Source organism: Larus michahellis, chromosome 4, assembly GCF_964199755.1.
Source record: "Larus michahellis chromosome 4, bLarMic1.1, whole genome shotgun sequence".
NCBI lineage: Eukaryota > Metazoa > Chordata > Aves > Charadriiformes > Laridae > Larus > Larus michahellis.
In genome coordinates this window covers 54,375,744-54,392,819 of record NC_133899.1, presented here as the reverse complement: position 1 = coordinate 54,392,819, position 17,076 = coordinate 54,375,744, and the positions used below count along the sequence as shown (strand labels likewise).

At 37.3% G+C, this 17,076-nt stretch overlaps 1 protein-coding gene across 3 annotated transcripts in view; it reads left to right on the top strand.

Annotated features, from left to right (window-relative positions):
* Positions 1-17,076, top strand: part of RAD51B (RAD51 paralog B) — a 420,404-nt gene that overhangs the window by 15,195 nt on the left and 388,133 nt on the right. For all 3 annotated transcript variants that reach the window (XR_012586722.1, XM_074584885.1, XM_074584886.1), the window contains exons 6-7: positions 4,709-4,828; positions 5,895-6,078. Coding sequence is in view for 2 of the 3 variants with exons in the window: in XM_074584885.1 (XP_074440986.1) it covers positions 4,709-4,828; positions 5,895-6,078 (304 nt within the window). In the remaining variant the exon portion in view is untranslated. The remainder of the gene's footprint in view (positions 1-4,708; positions 4,829-5,894; positions 6,079-17,076) is intronic.

Sequence of the window (17,076 nt, the reverse complement as noted above, 5' to 3'; positions counted from 1 at the left end):
TAGAAAAATGGCCAGAAAAAGGTTCATTGAAATAACTTATATATTTCAGATGACGTACCCATGGCCTGAATCTGGAGTATCAAAGCAAATGTATTTGTATTGTTTAATCATTTGAAAGTATCACAGATGTGGTTTCTAACCCTGTCTTTGTCAAGTTAATTTCACAAAAGTTTGATTTACTTTAAACCATAAGTGTAGTGTATCAAAGAATTCCCCTATCAATACAGGCTGGGGGATGAAAGGATTGAGAGCAGCCCTGCCCAGAAAGACTTGAGGGGTACCGGTGGATGAAAAGCTCGACATGAGCTGGCAATGTTGTTCGCTGCCCAGAAGGCCTACTGTATCATGGGCTGCATCAAAAGAAGCGCAGCCAGCAGGTTGAGGAAGGTGATTCTTACCCTCTACTGCGCTCTCATGAGACCCCACTTGGAGTACTGCATCCTGCTCTGGGGCCCTCAGCTCAGGAAAGACACGGACCTCTTGAAGTGGGCCCAGAGAAGGGCCAGAAAGATGATCAGAGGGCTGGAACATCTCTCTTGTGAGGACAGGCTGAGAGAGTTGGGGTTGTTCAGCCTGGAGAAGAGGAGACTCTGGGGAGACCTTATTGTGGCCTTTCAGTACTTAAAGGGCGTCTACAGGAAAGATGGGGTCAAACTTTTTAGCAGGGCTTGTTGTGATAGAACAAGGGGTAATGGCTTTAAACTGAAAGAGGGAAGGTTTAGACTAGATAAAAGGAAGAAAGTTTTTTACCATGAGGGTGGTGAAACCCTGGAACAGGTTTCCCAGAGAGGTGGTAGATGCCCCATCCCTGGAAACATTCAAGGTCAGGTTGGACAGGGCTCTGAGCAACAAGTTCTAGTTGAAGATGTCCCTGCTCACTGTAGGGGAAGTTGGACTAGATGACCTTTAATGGTCCCTTCCAACCCTATTCTGTGATTCTGTAATTCTAAAAAAAGCTTCAAGTAATGTCTCTGTAAAGTATGGTGTTCCCTTCTTACATACCATTTAAATTTTATTTCAGGTCACTGAAGTGTAGGTAGTAGAAAAGGGGAAAAGGGTAGTACCTAACAGGTGAGTTAAGACTTGTTGTTTAAAAGTGAGTGCTAAAGAAAAGAAAAACAGCTTAACGTGAAAATGAAACTCCTGAAAATAGAGTAGGATGTAGAAAGGAAATGTGGTAAAAATAACGTTATTAGTAAGGATGAGAATATTTATGTATTAAATCATATTTAGTATTGCTTGGTTGAAAATGATAGTTAAACACAATTTCAGAAGACAACCTATATCTTACGCTTTCTGTGTTGCAACCTCTAAGGAGCAGCACCAGCAGAGTGAGGGAAGTGATTATCCCCTTCTACTGGGTACCTGTTAGACTACATCTAGGTCCTGTGTCCGATTTTTAGTTCTCGGTTTGAGAAATGCATGACAAACTGCAGGGACTTTAGCTGGGGACTACCAAGATGGTTGGGAGCTGGAGCGCTTGCCCTTTGTGGAGAGACTGAGGGCTTGCTCAGTCCAGAAGAGAGAAGGTTTTGGGGGGATCTAACAGCAGCCTTCCTGTACCCATGAGGAGGCCAATCAAGAAGATGGCACAGTGATGCATGGCAGGGAGACAGCGGGTGTACTTTGAAATCCACTCTGTACTGCTACATGGAGAAGCTTTTTCAGCATAGGGACATTCAGGAATTGGAAAAGGTTGCCCAGAGGTTGTGCTGCCTCCATCCTTTGGAGGCTTTCAAAATAGGACTAGATAAAGCCTTGAGTAACTTGTTCTGACTTTGTAGCTGGCCCTACTTTGAACAGGATGTCGGCCTGGAGATCTCCTGAGTTCTCTTTCTAACCTGAATTGAATTTTCTTACAATTCTATAATCCTGTATTATTAATAGATGGCAAGTAGAAGAGATTTTTGTTTTGTTGTTGTTCTAAACACTTCAGATAAGAGGGCAAATATTCATTTAATAAACTTATTTTAGAGGGGTTAATGGAGATTTTTAGCTGGCACTATTTTTATTTAAAACTCAGAAGTCTCTATCAGAAAGCCTGGAAAAAGTGTTTATGTCCCTGCTTCTTTTTAGGGCTGAGAGTTGCTAAGTTGTAGCTGTCATACTGGCTGTAATGCCATGCTGCTTCTAGAAAGATACTGCATAAAGCTGTCTAATTTTTTTTCTTTTGCTAAAAGGCACTTCTCTTTTGTCGTTCTGCCTGGCAGGTCTTTCTTCAGGGCAAGGAGCTTTTTGCTTCCACAAACTTTCATGGCCTTATTACTCTCTGACATGACAGTTTAGTTGAATCTAATAGCAATGCTGAGAAGAGTGGTCAGAATTGAGGCTGGTCTTGTAAGATATGCCAGTGTTTTCTGTAGTTTATATGTTTTTCTCTTGTGTAAGAAAAAGCTGTAATAGTGCAGATAGTGTCTCTCATTCAGCTTTGTCAGAACGTGGACACTAGGACAGGTGGATGGAATGGCCATAGTAAATCTGGAAATCAAAATTGTTATAATCAGATTTGTAGCAACTCAATTCAGCTCTAGCCAGCTATTAACTGAAAACATACCAGACTTATTTAGAAAGTCTGAAAATAATTTTGTTTGCTTTTCTCTCTAGCCATACTTACTGCTTGTGAAAAACACTGGATAGAAATTTCTGTGAACCAAAGCTTAGAACAAACAGGGATTTTCCACCCCATGGGCTTCCACCCTGATTGCAGAGAACGTGTTCTGTGCAGCTTTTGGTCTCACTGTGACAAACAGTGTTTAGATCTTAAAGAACTTTGAAACTCCACAGAGCTCTCTGAATTGTACTGTGATCTCAGCAAGATGAGGTGTGTCATTTTAAGTCAGTCTGTGTAATGATGGTCTTTGTGATATGCATGCCCATTAGGAAGGGTACTGAAATCTCATTTCATGCAGACCATTGAATGACAGATCACTGTTGCCCAAATGGTCTGCATGATTAATTATGCAAATGCAAAGACAAGATTCTCTTCCTGGAAGTTCTGCAGGACAAGTTTAAATATAATAAGTGATATCTAATGAGTGAGATTCAGGCTATTGTCATGAAATTGCTTGCTCTGGATAGGTATGTTAACATTCAAACTTAGTGGTTCTGTTTTTAAACCCAATAAAAATGATTTAAAACAATTGTTCTAAAATAGCTTTAATGTTTTGGGTTTTAATGGAAAGGGCCTAAATAAAAAACATAACTAGTAAGTCGTGCCCACAGGTATCATCCACTAGATGCCACTCTTCTCAAGCTATAAGCAGTGGAATATGTCTGCTTAAAATACAATTAAATATTTTCTGTTAGTAAAAAACCAAAATCTTCATTGTATAAAAAATTACAGTGCTTGGACTGTAACTATGAGTTTCCAAGTTGAATTCTTGGATCATTTATTTAAGAACCTAGATAAAATTGCCTTGTGTTCAGAGGGGTGGAACGTCATTCCACTGACTTCCGAAGAGTCCTCAATGATTTTATGTATAAAATCTCATTTAACTGAAAATGTTGGCCTCTTATCAGTAAATTGTTTAGTTTTACATCTATGCAAGAGGTTTTTTCAAAGCATAGTTTGTGAATATAAAAATATTTTCACAACAAATAATAAATACCCAACTTCCTCTGACTTCTTTTGGTGTTATCACCAGTTATCTGATATGCTTCCTTAGTCTAGTCCAATAATAAACAGTGGTATGCTTTACAATTATAATTCAAAGTTTTGAAGAGTCATGAATTTGCTAATAAGGTAATGGAGAACATTTAATCATGGAATCCCACATTCAGTTCTATCAGTGAAGCAGACACTTAAGCTGTTTAGTTATTTCATTATTTCAAGCCACGCCAGTTGTACTTGTGCTATCTGAATGGATGGATGTTCGGTTGTAGCTGCCTGGCAACTGGAGCCTCAGTCACTTTGTGACACAATGCAGATTTTTTTTTTTTTGCTAAGTTCCAAAAAGTATATTTTCTTAAGATTTTATAAGCCCTTTTTAAAAAGAGGTAACTGGGACAGTGGAAATGGTTTCAGTGAAGAATTCTCCCATCCAAATGACCTTGTTCTTGTTTTTAAGGAGAGATTATATGTGAAAAGATTCCCACTATGGCGGGCATATTTTCCATACATGTACTGCTTGTATAAATACTTGCAGTTGAACTGGGCTATGTTGTTTACAGTCTTGCTTCCATGTTGGCTGGACCTTGTAACAGGTCTGTTTGTTATCAGCTTGTTAAATTTCTGTGGTGACACAAGGTCCACTTTATGATTTCTCTGCATGATAAAGGTGGAAGGGAAGATGGTTTGAGTTGGCGAGTACATTTGTTTAAATGAAAATAATATTTAGATATAATAACTAAAATAGGAGAATGCTTGGCCATTGAGTGGAACCTCTTGTATAAAACTCAAAGAACTTTGCATTCAGTAACTATAAACTTTGCAGTTTCTTTCCATAGGATATACGCTGTTTCTTTGCGTACAGACACATTATGTCTTTTGCCAGTGTTCCACTGACTCTGGTGTCACTGGGAAGAGAACCTCGCTGCTCTGACTTCTAGTATTTCACTCTGACTCCTAAAGTATGCTTCTCCTTTGAAAAATATTTCCAGTATTATATGATATCTGCTTATTATTCAGAGATTTGCGTTGTGAATACTTGATGCCTTATTATCCCACATTATTCCTGTTTCATTGTTATGCCTTCTGGTTTTTTGATAGGTTGATTGAGATAGCAGGAAACAGATTCCCTACTTATTTTGACTCAGATGAAAAGCTGTTCTGCATGACCCGTAGCATTCACCTGTATCGAGAGCTGACCTGTGGCAGTGTACTGAACAGGTATCCTTTTCCAGAGTTTAAAAATATAAAGACCATTTTGACTGGATTTTCTGTATCAATATTTGTTTTATATCAAAGTTTTATGAAGAATAATTCATTTGTTTGGGGCTTTTTCATGATGATAACAGCATGGTCTCCAACAAAGGAAAATCGCTACAGAAAGACTGACACTGCTCTTCTCATTTTATAGCACGTGACTAATACACATCCACTTGATGTGATCCACTAATTCCTAGTAGACAATTTCAATATGATCTGATCCCTGTAAGCCTTTCAAGGGCTTCATGTGACAGGTCTTATCTTGTCTTTGATTATGGAGAGACCATAGTGTAAGAGTTAGGTTTTCCATGAAATAGGAGTTTTCTCCTCCAAAATGCAGTTTACTTCTGGGAAGACTGGGACCCCTCCAGCAGTGGGAAGGAGGAATCATTTCACAGTCATCAGCCTGAATGCTGTTGTTGGCAGTGTTGTATTGTCATGTTGTTAACTTAATTTGTGAACACATTATGCAATGAAAATGAATTAAGTTATATTTTAGCATCATCTTGTGTATTTTATGTTAGTGAGAGAATTATTCTAAGAATAGCTTCTTCTAGTTCGGCTTTATCAAAGAACAGCTAGTAGAGTATTATCAATGGGGTAGGTTTGGCATACTGTCTTTGGAGGTATACGGAAATGGATTTGACCTTCTGCATATATAGACACCAAGGATTCTGGTGTTGGCAATGGGACGCTGCTACTGTGAGCAAAAAGGCACAGTTTCAATGTCCACTAAACTTGCTGCCTGCCATTCAGGGGTTGTACAGCATAGAGTTGCTAACGAGAGGTTCTTCCAAAACTCTCTTTTGGAGAGGTCCTGCCTTGGCTTATGTGGTCAACTGGAGCCTGAGATTCCTTTCCAAATCTCTTCAATACATGCAGATGTTAGTGTGAGGTGGGGAAAAAGAGGGGTTAACTTTCAGCTAATTAAAGTAAATCTTTTATTTAAACAATTTCAGGGTTATAAAATGGTTCTAAATAACGTTATCAATGTCTGAGGTTTTTTATTTTTTTTTTTCTCTTTTAGGATTATGTCTTTGGAAGAAGAAATTATTTCAAAGAAAGTTAAACTCATAATAATTGACTCTGTTGCTTCAGTTGTCAGAAAGGAGTTTGACACAAAACTCCAAGGCAACCTGGCAGAGAGAAGTAACTTTTTGACTAGAGGAGCATCAGTGTTGAAGTATTTGGCAGAGGAGTTCTCAATACCAGTAAGTTCTTCCTCCTTTCTTAAGTTTTTGCCTTACAGTACCAAGTAATAAAATCTGGAAGAATGAAAATGACAAGAAGATGGAAACCAGAAAAAGCTTCTAGCAGGAATCTTCAAGCAGGTACCAGCTGGAAAATAGTTGGGAAATGGGCGAATAGAAACTGTTCTGCTTGGAGTATTTTGTTGGGTGTTTTTTAATATTTTTTTTTTAATTTAGTACTTCAAATAGGGGTTTACAAGATTTTCCAGCCGTATTTCTATTTTTTTTTCTTAAATCTCATATTTTATTTTGCTACCACTAAATATTGCTTACCCTGATAGTTCCCTTCTAATGCAATGCTTACTCTAACTAGTTCGTACCCTGACTAGGTGAAGATCTTTTTCTGCCTGTCCCTTCTACTTAAGATTATAGAATCTCAAAAGGCCTTATACTCTGGAGCAGCATAAATTCCTTTTGTGACTGATAATGTATGCTAATTAATGCAGAAGGGAAGGTAACAGCTCAGCAAATCCTTGTCTCTGGGTTTACCTGTAAAATGCAAGGAAGACACGGACAATCAGTGCAGGGACTGGGTGGAACTGGTTCAAAAATGCTGTAGAAGACGTAAGATGTGTAAGTGTGTGTGTGTGTTCCCTCGTTATATGATCCACCAAGGATCATATCAAGTCAGAAGATGTCAGTGAGACTCAACTCTTGGAAGTATTTCTGAGTATGGGTAGCCTACTCATCACTCAGGTGTAAGAGAGAAACTGTGGCAAGAACTTGAGTAAGACTGGTGGGGCCGTTTCCTTCTGATGCTCCTGTCACAGCAGCTATCGTACCAGAAGTATACATGTCAGAGGTTGGAACTGGCTGACTTAGAGGAGTGGTTTTCCTTCTGCCGTGTAATTTGTGAAGGCTTTTGATGGAGAAGATTAAACCCTGTGTAAGTGCCTTTAAAGTTCAGGTATAAAAGATAGCATCCTAATTCATCCTACATAAGAAGAAAATAAAGCTCGAAGGTTTAAAGGTTTCCATTATGTTAATGCTTTGAGGCATTTGTGATACCTGGTGTGGTGGTGCTGTCCTTGTTTCTCACTGTGAACTCTTTGGTCAGGAGTTCTGGAATTTTGGGCAGGAACTTCTGCTCTGGGCACAGCTCTGTCTTTATGAATTGGTTGATGAGATATTTACCTTTTAAATAAAATCTTTGAAGATCTGTGTAATAAACAGATTGAAAGCTTGTATATTTTTAAAGCACCTATTAATTAGGTTTATCAATTTATTCAATGGAAATCCAACTATATTTTCATTTATCATTATCTTTAACGCACATTGCTTGTGGGTTGGTTCTGGAGTATTTTAAAGATTTGTTAAATTTTATTTTACAAAATAAACTGTAGTTACTGCTATTAGCTAAGAATTCTAGGATGGCCTTGGCTAGAGATTTGGGTTCTTGCAAACACAGATCACTAGGCAGGGCTGTGTATGAGTAACATGCAAAATCCAGCAGCAGCTTGTGTTATGCATCTGCGAGTGTTGGTGTGTACTAGAGATAAGTCTACTGTTGCATACACTGCATTAACCTCTGCTACTTCGGGTTACAGAATATCTGAGGTTCTAATTATAAATAACTGTGTTGGAATTATTCCAGTTGTTTTTACTTACCCAGAAAATCATAAATATAAATTTGGGACTAAAAGAACATTAGTAAGGATGGAAAGTGATTTCAATCACTAATAAATTGGACACATTAAACAATAGGTAACGTTTATTTCATGCCAGAATTAGTGCAGGTCAATATTGAGTTGGGCATGGAGTAGGGGGACCCAGTCTGAGACGCTGAAAAAGATTTGGAGTTGATGATAGGAGTGGAACTTGAAGGCAATCCTTTTGGCTGTAGCTGAAAGTCATGTGAAAAACTTTGAGTTAGTTGAGCAAGGGAATCAGAAATAAGGAGGTTGTGAATTATCTAGTTGGCTGTAACTGTTACTGGAGCAGTACATCTGGTGTTAACAGGCCAGGGAGGATGGTGAAAAATCAGCTTCCAGAGAATAGCCCAGAAAATGACTGGGAGAAGGGGAGAGCGGTCTCAGTAATTAAGATGTAAGGTGCTTACTTGGTTTAGCTTAGCTAAGGAAATGTTAAGGGTCTCTTCATTAGTCAGTATGTACCTACTTGAGGAAGAGGTATTTGATAAAAGCAACCTCCTTTTCAGCTGACAAAGGTATACCACAGTTCTGTGGTTGGAAGCTGAATTAAGCAAGTTCAGACTTCAAATAAAGGGGTGTGTTCTTACTGGACTAATTAATCATTGGAATGCCTTACTAAACATAAATAGCTTCTTGTCACTGAGTATTTTTAAATGGGCTCTTTTTACCATTTCCTAAAAAGGAAATGGGTTCAAATAAGATTAAATTTGGGAAAACCCTGTGCTACCATGTTATGCCGGAGTTCAAATGAGTTTAATGCAGTTCTTTCTGTTGGCATTATAAACTCTCTAGCTGTTTATAATTGTGTGTTCATGATGTCAGGATATCAAGTTTGAAGAGCGAAAGTGACTAGCATTCATAGCTTTTGCCAAACTCAAAGGGAGCTGTTTCAAAACCAAGTAGCTCTACATCATATGAAGTACTCAAAAAAAAAAAAAAAAAAAAAAAAAAAAAAAAAAGCTGACCTTATCTGCCTGAAAACTGATGCTCATTGTTTAGTAACCTCTCTGTGCCTCTGTTTTCAGTTTGTAAAATGGGAATAACAGAGCTGTTAGTTGTGAGGATAGGTTCATTACTGTTCAGAAAGCACCCGTATTGTGTCTGTGAACAATGTACAGATGCTCATTGGAAAGTAGTGCTTGCCATCCTCAGTGTAAAATTTAAATGATGTGTAGTAAATTAAACCTTAATCCATCTTTTGAGATGAGAAAAAAATATTAAACACGTTCATTGGATGGCACCATCTTGGTCACTGAATGAAGCAAGTGAAAATCTGTGATTGTAAATTTTTGCTTGACTTAAGCGTTTTTGAATTTTTTGTTTGTAAAATACAAAGAAATACAAAGCTTTTTTTTTTTCTTATGTATGGATTAGTAAAACATAAGTTGTTTCTTGAAAAGTGAAATATGATGCCCGATTTCCTTTTTTGATCCCTTCTGCCTAAGTTAGCAGTAAACCCGGTTCCATCCCAGGCTCTTTAAATGCTTCCAGGGCAAGGGGCAGCACAGGGTTTGGATTGCTTGTGGTCTAATGATGGGCCACCTGGTAGCCCTGCTGATGACTGAACAGTCACTGAAGCATTTTCCTCTGTGGGGCACTATGTAGTAGTGTCCCTTTTTCCCCTTCCCTGCACATAGCTGCGATCAAAACCTACTTTTTTTTCTCCCAGGTTTGTTTGAAAATAGGCAGTCAGATCAAAAGTGACTGCCAGAAACTGAGAAGGATAGTTTGACTATAAATCAAACAAAAAGCCCTTTGTTTTTGAAATCTAGTGAATATGTAAAGCTGTATAAAAAGTTTACATTACATATATCTGTTTTAGAGCATGCTGTACTTGAGAACATTTGGATCTAAATGTTTTCTGTTACAATGCGTGTTGATGCTCTCTACCAGATTACATATTTAAGCAGCAGTAATCAGTTCTAGATGTTTCCTGTCTAGTTCCTGACTTCCTTAGCCTTCTTAGAAAGAATAGAAAACAAATTACTTTGGATTTTCTTTCTTCTTCCATATTAATAAGCAAACTATTATTAGTAAGTGTTATTCAGTAAAAGTAGTTTAGTGTTCGTGCTGGTTGAGAGAAATGATGTCTCCGTTTCAGTGAAGAGCTAAAACTAAAACCCAATATGACTAGAATTGTTCTTGGGATTTAACTGTTTAGCTTATAAAAATTGTTATTTATTTATAGAACCTGGTCTGCAAGTTGCTAGTACTTGAGAAAATGTGTGAAGCTGGCTAGACATCTCTGTGGAAAAGCATTCTGAAAGTGGCGGTTGCAAAGCCAAACTGCTTTAAGCATTCTTTTAAATGTCAAATTGAGACTGAAGATGAGACTTGCTTTGTAAATCCCCAAGGTTAATCGAATTACAACACTGCCTGTCCATTATACTTTTGTCTGGGTTGTGTTCTTAGATCTGTGAAGTGAATCTTTATTTCTGGTAAGAACGTTGGTTATCATTACTACCAGCAAATGTATAATAGTATCTTTCATTCTTTTTTTTTTTTTAAATTGTTCTTCTGAGAATACGAAGTAGCTTAGGAGGAGAGACTTTAATCTCTTCAATCTGTCTTGTGATTTATAGTGTAAATGAAAGACAAACCTTACGTAATATTCTCTAATGCTTTTATTTTCTATGCTAAGTAAGTTAACAGTAGTCAAGAAGCCCATAATTTCCACAGGTAATATTTTTTCCCCTTTAGATGCCACATGCTCCATTAAAAACCTTAAAAATCACTTTATCAGCATTGATAATATGAGAGCAATTAAGCTGTCGTAGTCAATTTTCTTTTCACGCTCAGTTCTCACATTTTTTTGTTTCAGTGCTTCACACTCACTTATGCGTTCTGCTCTGTAAACTTTATACCCAAGATTTTCATTTGCTTTGGAAAGTCAAATGTTTAGCTAAATATGTATTTGTTTTTATGTTGTGTAAGTTTTTTCTTCTCAAAGTCAACTTAAGTGTGCAAATTACTTGACATCTGCAGTGCCTTTTCTGCTGTCTTTGGTTAAGTGTGTTTAATTGTATCATCTCAGCTTCCTGCAGTAAAGTGTCTCAAGATTGAAGTGCTTCTGTTGGCAAAGAGAGAATATTCAAACTGTTAATTTTCTCTTTCTTTATAAGCAAGTATTTCCATTTGGCCTTATCCTTGGTTCTGTTTTATTCTGTTTCCATGCAGATGGTTACTTGTCAGCTCCTCTGCACCTTTGCTGTTGCTGTCTGATATTTGAAAATATTAGTTTATGGAAAGCTAAACAAATTCCAAAATGGAAGACTTCTGAAGAAAAGTTGATTAAATGCCAGTTCCCTTTGAATTGGTAATAAGTATGTAGAAAGGTTGGAAAAAATGGATAGTTGATTTGTTGTTACAGTATGTAACACCACTGTATGCTTACTTTTCTAAAACTATGTAGATACTTCAGACTTACAGGTGAGTTTGTCTATATCTGGACTGTAAGCTGCTGAAATGCAAACTTTGTTTTTATACTTTGCTAATAAAAAATATTTTAAATACCAGTGTTACAGAAACAGTAATTGAATTATCTTTGCAAGTTGTTTAAACCTAGAATAAGAAAAAATTTTCTCTGCTTCCAAAACTTGGAGAACTAGTTCCATTTTGAAACTTTCTAAAAAGAGAAATGTCTTTATATGTTGCACCACATCAAAACATGTGTTTTTTTAATGAGGAGCTAACCTTATCAGAAGAAAACATTTTGGAATTGAGTTACCAGAATTTTACTAGCTATATTTAGGCCAGATGTGGTTCAAACAGTTTCTAGTGGTGAGAATTCAATGGAAAGTATGGGTCCTTTTCTGTTGAGCTGCTGATGTTTATGTAAAGTGTCTTGTTGCTCAAATTTCAAGCATATTTTGTGTTTGTGTATGTATGTGAAATTGAATACCCTTCCAACTGCTAATAGAAGGATCTGTGTATTTCTGCATAATCACACTGAACTCCTGGCTATGTGCTTGCTGCAAAAGGTTGAGGCTTACCTAATAATGTAATTGTCCCTGCAGTGTGGGGCTGCTGCTTGCTTTGTTTCTCTTCCGTTTGAGTAGCTTTGATGCTTCTTTTTCAAGAAGTCTATATATTTCTCTAGGGAGGAGCATGAAAATTAAGATAAATCTGTGACTGTTTGCTTAGAAGACACAGAATAGTGCTTCTGAACTTGCAGAATTTTATTAAGATAATTCACCAGCTTCTTGGAGAAACTTAGTTGTCCTTCTGTGAACGCAATAGGATGAAAAGATACTAGTGTCTTATGCTAATTGTATTGTGAACGTTATCCATAGAAGCATAAATACTTGGAATAATGTAGATATTGCAGAATTTGCCAACTTCTGTTATTCTATATGAATTAAACAAACACTGAATAGCCCTAACTTTCTTTTGAGCCATGGAAAACTGTAGTTAATTTGTTTCCTAAATCGGGAAAATTGCTTCCAAAATTAACTTTCTTCTAGTAAAGAACAATTCTTGTTCCCTTCAAGATGTTTCACTCCCCCTGTGCCAAAATTGGTGTTCATGTCCTCATTAAATGGTGAACTGAGCAGCATTAGAAAATTATGTTTGTGCTAGATGTATCAGAACTTTTTGGTTTTAAACATGCTCTCTTTTGGTGCAAAGAGGAATACCTAACTTTGTTAAGTGTGCTTCATCAGTTTAAGAAACAAGTAGTTTGTGAAACAAACAAAACATTTTATGTTAAGCTTTCCTGCCATGTTATACTTAGCGGTATTTTTGTGCCCAGAAGAGAGTCTATAGCTTTGGGTTATTTTAATTAAATATTCTAGTGTTACCCTTTGTTTTCTTACAAAAACCTGCTTAAAAAACAAGTGTCAGAATTTCACATATATGTGAACACTGCTGTTTGTAAAGTGTTGTTTGGAATGAATTTTAACTTGTGTTATTGTTTAATTAGGAAAACAAAACGGTTAAAAGGGGACTTACAGACCAGAGTTCATTCTGTGCCCTAGCTAAAACTTCATAAACCCAGTTTTTGTTGGCAGATTGTTTAGGTTTCAATTATCCCTCTGCTCTACAGTACTGAGCAAAAAATAGTTTTAATAAAAGGGAGTTAATCCAACTGGTAAGTGTCATTAGTTAGTGGCAAAGTTAGATGGTTTTGTCTTCTCGTGTGGCTGTTAAAAATTATTCTCGAAAGGCACAACTTTGTTTTAGTTTAAAATGACTGGTTAAAATGAAATTATAACTATCTTCAGTACAGCTGCCATCTGTGTACTTTTTTATATGTGTCTGGAGAATATACATTTCTGCATTTTATGGTCCAACACAGTGTTCCTTTTGGACTGTCTATGCTCATAAAATGTTTAATACTGCTGAGGAAAAGAAATGAGAAATAGTAGAGCAGTTTCCTGTTTTCATGTGGTGGTGAAGTATAGAAAAGGAGGTAGTTTAAAGTTATGTGATACTGGAATTCAGTTTTCTTTTAAAGTATTCCCTCCATTGCTTTTTCCATTTTACAGTGCAAGTGACTTTGCCAAAAGCTATCATTCTGCACAATTGCACATATGAAATTATGTAGAAGGAAGGCACCAGCATTAACATATAGGAGAGGGAGTTGAGAGGAATGAGATTTTATTACCAGATTTGTTTTTGATCTGCTATACGATCATGGACAAGGCTTGCTATAAAGAAGGGCAGACACTTTCCCTCGTATTTGCCTTGACTTGAATTTCTGAAATACTTTATCCAAAATAAATTAGCTGTTTTCTTGTGTCTTCTAACCCTCAGTCTCATTTCACTTCTCTGGGTTGCCTTCAGATGATTTACACCATCTTGAAAGTGAGGTGCCCAAAACTGAGCCAGCATTCCAGGTGAATCTCCACCAATGTTCTGGTATGGAGAAGGATTTCTTCTCATGCCTTGCAGGACATCCTCTTGTTTTGTGCATCATAGTACAGTTTGCTTTCTTTGCAACAGCCTGATGTTAGTTAACATTCATTAAAACCCTGGATCCATGTCTGCTGACTTTGTTACTTCTCCGTCTAATGTGTTATTTTTCCTGACTTGTCAAGGTGGTTTTGAATTCTAATCTTATATTCTAGTGTACTTGCAGTCTCCTCCCTGCTTTCCTGTTTTTGCAAGGAAAATGATTATTCTTTCTATTACAGATTCTTTGTGTAACTATTGGATAGAACCAGACCTCGAGCAGACTGTACCATTTTGTTGAGTAAGAGACCTTTAAACACTGGTAACTTCTATGTGTCGTTTTCCAATAAATTTTGCATCTACCCTGTAATAGATTCATCTAGGTTATATTTTTTCTAGTTTAAGTAACATACCTATATAAGATGTTCTACTGCTAAAATAAAAACACAGAATTTGTTTTTGTTTTTTTCTGCCCTGTCATGTTGTTACTTTGTATGTGCTGTAGAAAACAACTGTAATTGTGCTAGGGCTTTTTATGTCTTTTATTGGGAGTTTAGGCTTTGGCGAGATGTGCTGTTTTGACTGAAAAGTTGCCTGAACCTTTAGGCCAATAATCTATTTGTGACTCTGCAGAGAAGTACTTATGTTTTGACCATTTCATTCTTTTCACATGTTTTCTTGTACCTCCTTCTTGTCCTTTGATTTTATTTAAACTGTGTGTTCTCAAGGAATATTTCTGCATTTGCATAATGTGTAACTGAAAGCGATTCTAGTCTGTAGACAGGATAGCAATACAAAGAATCATTGACCAGATTACAAGTTGTTGGAAAAATCTTACCTTGTGAGCTCAGTATACTAATAAGTTATTTGATTTCCAGATTCTCTAGAGTTTGTTTGCGTTATGGTTACTCAGCCCCAGGGCTTCTGGGAATAAAGAGGATCTATTCTGCAATTGTTACTCCTAAATAATATTGTACCAGCCCCCTGAGGTGTAAAGGTATGGGGATAAGAGGAAATTAAGATTGGGCAATGCATATGTCTGTTAAAATACAAATGTGCCCAGAGATCAAAAGTAAAATCTTATTTGCTTAGAAAGTGGTAGTAGTAGAGATGATTGTATCACTTCCCTCTTTGTGTCTACAGGACTGCTTTGTGAGAATATTGCATTTGTGTTGAACCAGGTGTGGTGCCGGGGCTGCTTTTTCATGAAGTATTATCTGGAAGCTTCACAATGCGGTCTGCTTGCTGCTGTTAACTAGAGAACCTGCCTTTTTCAGTCTGCAAAATTTCCTCTCCTTCCATGTGTGGCTGGATGGTAATAAAAGGCAACCAGACCAAACTGTTGCAGCTAGATGGTTGATGATCCCGTGCTGCCTTGAAAATAGGAGTATCTAGGTTTACAGGACAGGCTTTTCAGTCTGCCCTTTTTCTTCTACTGTTGAGGCTCTTGTGCGTTAGAAGAGTTGTGGGGCTTTGTCTGGTTTCCCTCCTCTGTTTTGCTTGGAGTTGGAATCTATGAGCCATAACATAGGGTCTCCTGAGCGATTTCATTCTGATTTTTCTACAAGAAGACTCCATCTTCTTTATTGGGAACATGTATGCTTTGTATCATTGTTCACTGAAGTTGCAGCTATCTATGTTGATTTATTCACCCCAATTTTCTATTTAAAGAAGGAAGCCCGTCATTTTAAAAGCAAGCATTTTAATTCATTTGGCAGAAGTTCAGTACAATCAAACTGAGGGAGGCTCATTCCTAATATGAATTCTAATGGGAATCTACATGATTTTGGTAACCTCATCAAAACTGTCATGTTGCCTCTTGCTAAAATGCATAGCTATATCTCATTTGAGAATATAGTACCGCTGTTGTAATATTCTAGGTAAACAAAATTAGATTTAGAGGTTTTAGAGGTTTTTATTAAATGGGACTAAGCAGTCATCTGCAAAATTCTAATCAGACAGGAATGACTGAGATGCTGTTTTTTGTTGATGAGACTACATCTGAATTTCAGTAAGACAGTATCTCTCCCCTCAATACTCTGTTAACATTTTTGATACTCTGATTTGGATGAGCTGCATTGCCCATGCCGGAATACAGATCACTTTCTTTGTCTTTAGATTCCAATATTTTCCATACTTTACTTTTGTATTTATCATATCTCACGCTTTTGACCTGGGGCAGAGCGTGCTCTGCTCTTCAATGATATCTGAGGTCTTAACTGGGTTCTTGGCATATGGTGGTATTATATTTCTCATGATGTGTTGGTTAGCAAAATCACCTCTAATACATGAACTAAACACTACTTCTTCATGCAACTGAAACCCTTAGCTCTTGTAGAGGAAAACTTTTTTTAAAGTGCTTACTGCTTAGATGCATTTTTTAACTTCATAAAGGTCCCCCCCTAGGGAAAAAGGGGGCGTGTTCAGGGCTGCAGGCACTTATCGGTGCTCTGGGTATGTTACTTCTCAAGAACATTAGTTTAAGCAAACTGGCTTCAGATGTTGGCAATCTTTGAAATACAAAACTGAAGTTATTTCTCTGCAAAGCCTGTGAACAATACTAGCAAGCTACAATTGGATCATTGGAAGTTTGATGTAGGCCTATGTGTTTGTTTTTCTATCAGTCTTAAATTTGTGCATCACCAAGTGTATGTTAAGTCTTTGTTTTCTTCCAGTAGTTGTGAGAGAAGATGCAGTGAAAGGTAAGCTAGGTTTGAAATACTAAGATGATTTTTTTAAAAAATTCAGACCCTTGCCTTCTGTTATCTTCTGTGATTTCCTTAAACAATGTCTTATTTTAACAAACCTCCTGTCTGCCCAGAAAGGTTTGGAATGACATCTAAGAACTGTTCCCTTACACCCTTAGCAAATTCTCTCAGTTCTCCAGAAAACAGTGCAGGAGCCTGCTGCTCACCTTTTTAGCGTTATGTCCTTTTCCATATAATTTTCCAGCTAGATAGTGAAGAGCTTGTTTGGAAGAGGAATTTACTGATAAAACACTTAAAGTTTGCTTGTGCCATAAATTGTTTGTGGGGAAAATTCTTAACCCAAAAAAAATCTTCTGAATATGCATTGTCATAGGATTTCCTGGGGGGTATATACAACTAGCTGCTTAAGGCTGGCGCGTATTGGGCTTATATATCTTTCTCTGGCTGCATGGAAGAGCTCCATGTCATGGCCCTTCCTGGCGTTGTAATGGAAACAGTACCACCTGGGCAGTGAGCACAAAGTTTCTGAGGAGGCCTGGGTACAAAGCGTATGCACAGAACTAGTACACTGTGTATTAGAACAGATATGCTCTACGCTGCTTCTGTAATGCCCTAAAATGGAGCTACTAGAAGCAGACAGATGCTGATGAAACAATTTGTGAAGCCTGCTCCTGCATTTTGTATTTTCAAGGAGCAGATTGGCAATA